Source organism: Pyrus communis, chromosome 2 (assembly GCF_041283825.1).
Source record: "Pyrus communis isolate YQ-2024b chromosome 2, ASM4128382v1, whole genome shotgun sequence".
Taxonomy (NCBI): domain Eukaryota; kingdom Viridiplantae; phylum Streptophyta; class Magnoliopsida; order Rosales; family Rosaceae; genus Pyrus; species Pyrus communis.
In genome coordinates this window covers 5,603,386-5,604,840 of record NC_142566.1, presented here as the reverse complement: position 1 = coordinate 5,604,840, position 1,455 = coordinate 5,603,386, and the positions used below count along the sequence as shown (strand labels likewise).

General features: G+C 40.8%; 1 protein-coding gene across 1 annotated transcript; it reads right to left on the bottom strand.

Annotated features, from left to right (window-relative positions):
- Positions 1-470: 470 nt before the first annotated feature.
- LOC148698407 (uncharacterized) lies at positions 471-890 on the bottom strand. Its single transcript, XM_088677250.1, has one exon. The coding sequence runs from the start codon at positions 888-890 to the stop codon at positions 471-473; it is 420 nt and encodes a 139-aa protein (XP_088533376.1).
- Positions 891-1,455: the final 565 nt, after the last annotated feature.

The window sequence follows — 1,455 nt, the reverse complement described above, 5'->3', positions numbered from 1 at the left end:
ACTGATTATACGTGGAATATTGCATTTCGATGTGTTCTCCGAGTCAGCCAAGTATCCAGCAAATTTCACTAGCATTGTAGTACGGTTTTCAGTCATCACTTCCTCATGCTCAGTGCTTCCTTGCTTCTTTTGAAGAAAAAACTGCAAACTCATTGATCAAGGAAATGCGGTTTGTTGAGAAATTTGCCATCCCATCAGCTGATGAACAAGCTAAGTGAAAGGCTTTTGGAATGACTCATTTCACATCTTTGATCATCCGGCCTTCCCTATCAAGCTTAGGTTTTAACTCCGGATGTAGGATCTAACATTTTTCTCTCAAATGTCCTTTCATGTTGCAATAAGAACATTTCCAGTCTACTTTCTTCCCAAGCACTTTATCACCAGTTGCCTTGTGATTGGTTGTGCCTTGTGATTCGTTGTGAAAACCTAGCCTCAGAATGGGATTTGTGCTCGACATTCATCATTCTTTGTCAAGTTTCCTCTCTCTGGACTGCATGACACACACTAGTAAATGAGGACAGCTCTGGAGTCATTAACAAATGACTACGCAGGTCTTCATACTCAGTTCCCAAGCTTGCCAAGAGTTGAAACACCTTGTCTTCATCAACGCTCTTCAGGAGCACAGCGGAATCAATCGTGTGTGGACAGTACATATCGAGTTCATTCCACATGGATTTCAAGCTTCCAAGATGTTGAACAAAAGAGTGATCACCTTGCTTTAGACTAGCAACATTCTTCTTTAGTTGAAATATGCGAACTGAGTTGTTTTGGCTACCATACATGTCTTTGACAGACTCCCATAAAATAAGGGAAGATTCTGAGTAGCTAAAGAGCTCAGATAATTTTGGCTCCATGAAGTTAAGTATCCAGGACATGACCAGTTGGTCCATAGTGTACCATGCATCATAGGTTGATGAAGTGGATTCTGGAGCCTCCGAGCTTCAATATATAAACCCTAGTTTCGATCTTCCTCGTAGAGCAAGTGACACAGCTCTTGACCAAGGTAGGTAGTTGAACTCGTTCAGTAGCACCGAGCACAGTCGTTGATTTAGGTTGTTCTCACCCCCCTTAAATTAAGTTGAAGGGTGAAGATGAGCAGCTATCAGCACTAGAGACATTTTCTTCTGCCATCTCTTTCGATGATGAGCAAACGAAGAAGAAAAAGAAGGAAAAAAAAAACGGACACAGTCAGGACCCTATGGTTCCTGCTCTGATGCCGTATTGAGTTTAAGTTTCAAATCTTGTATAGTATTTCTCATTATTTCCTTTACAAGAGTAAAAAGGCAACTCTTATAGAGAGCCGAAATGAAGACTTCAAGAGGAAGGCTAACAGCCATACCTCACTACCAAATAAGTCCTAACAAGTGGACAAGACAAATATTAATAACAAGTAAAGTGGTTCCTAGAAACAAGGAAGAAAGATTTACAAAAGACCTAAGTGACAAGGTATGGAAG

Excerpts from the sequence above, each read along its gene's own strand:
- LOC148698407 (XM_088677250.1), bottom strand. The coding sequence starts at position 890 with ATGGACCAACTGGTCATGTCCTGGATACTTAACTTCATGGAGCCAAAA.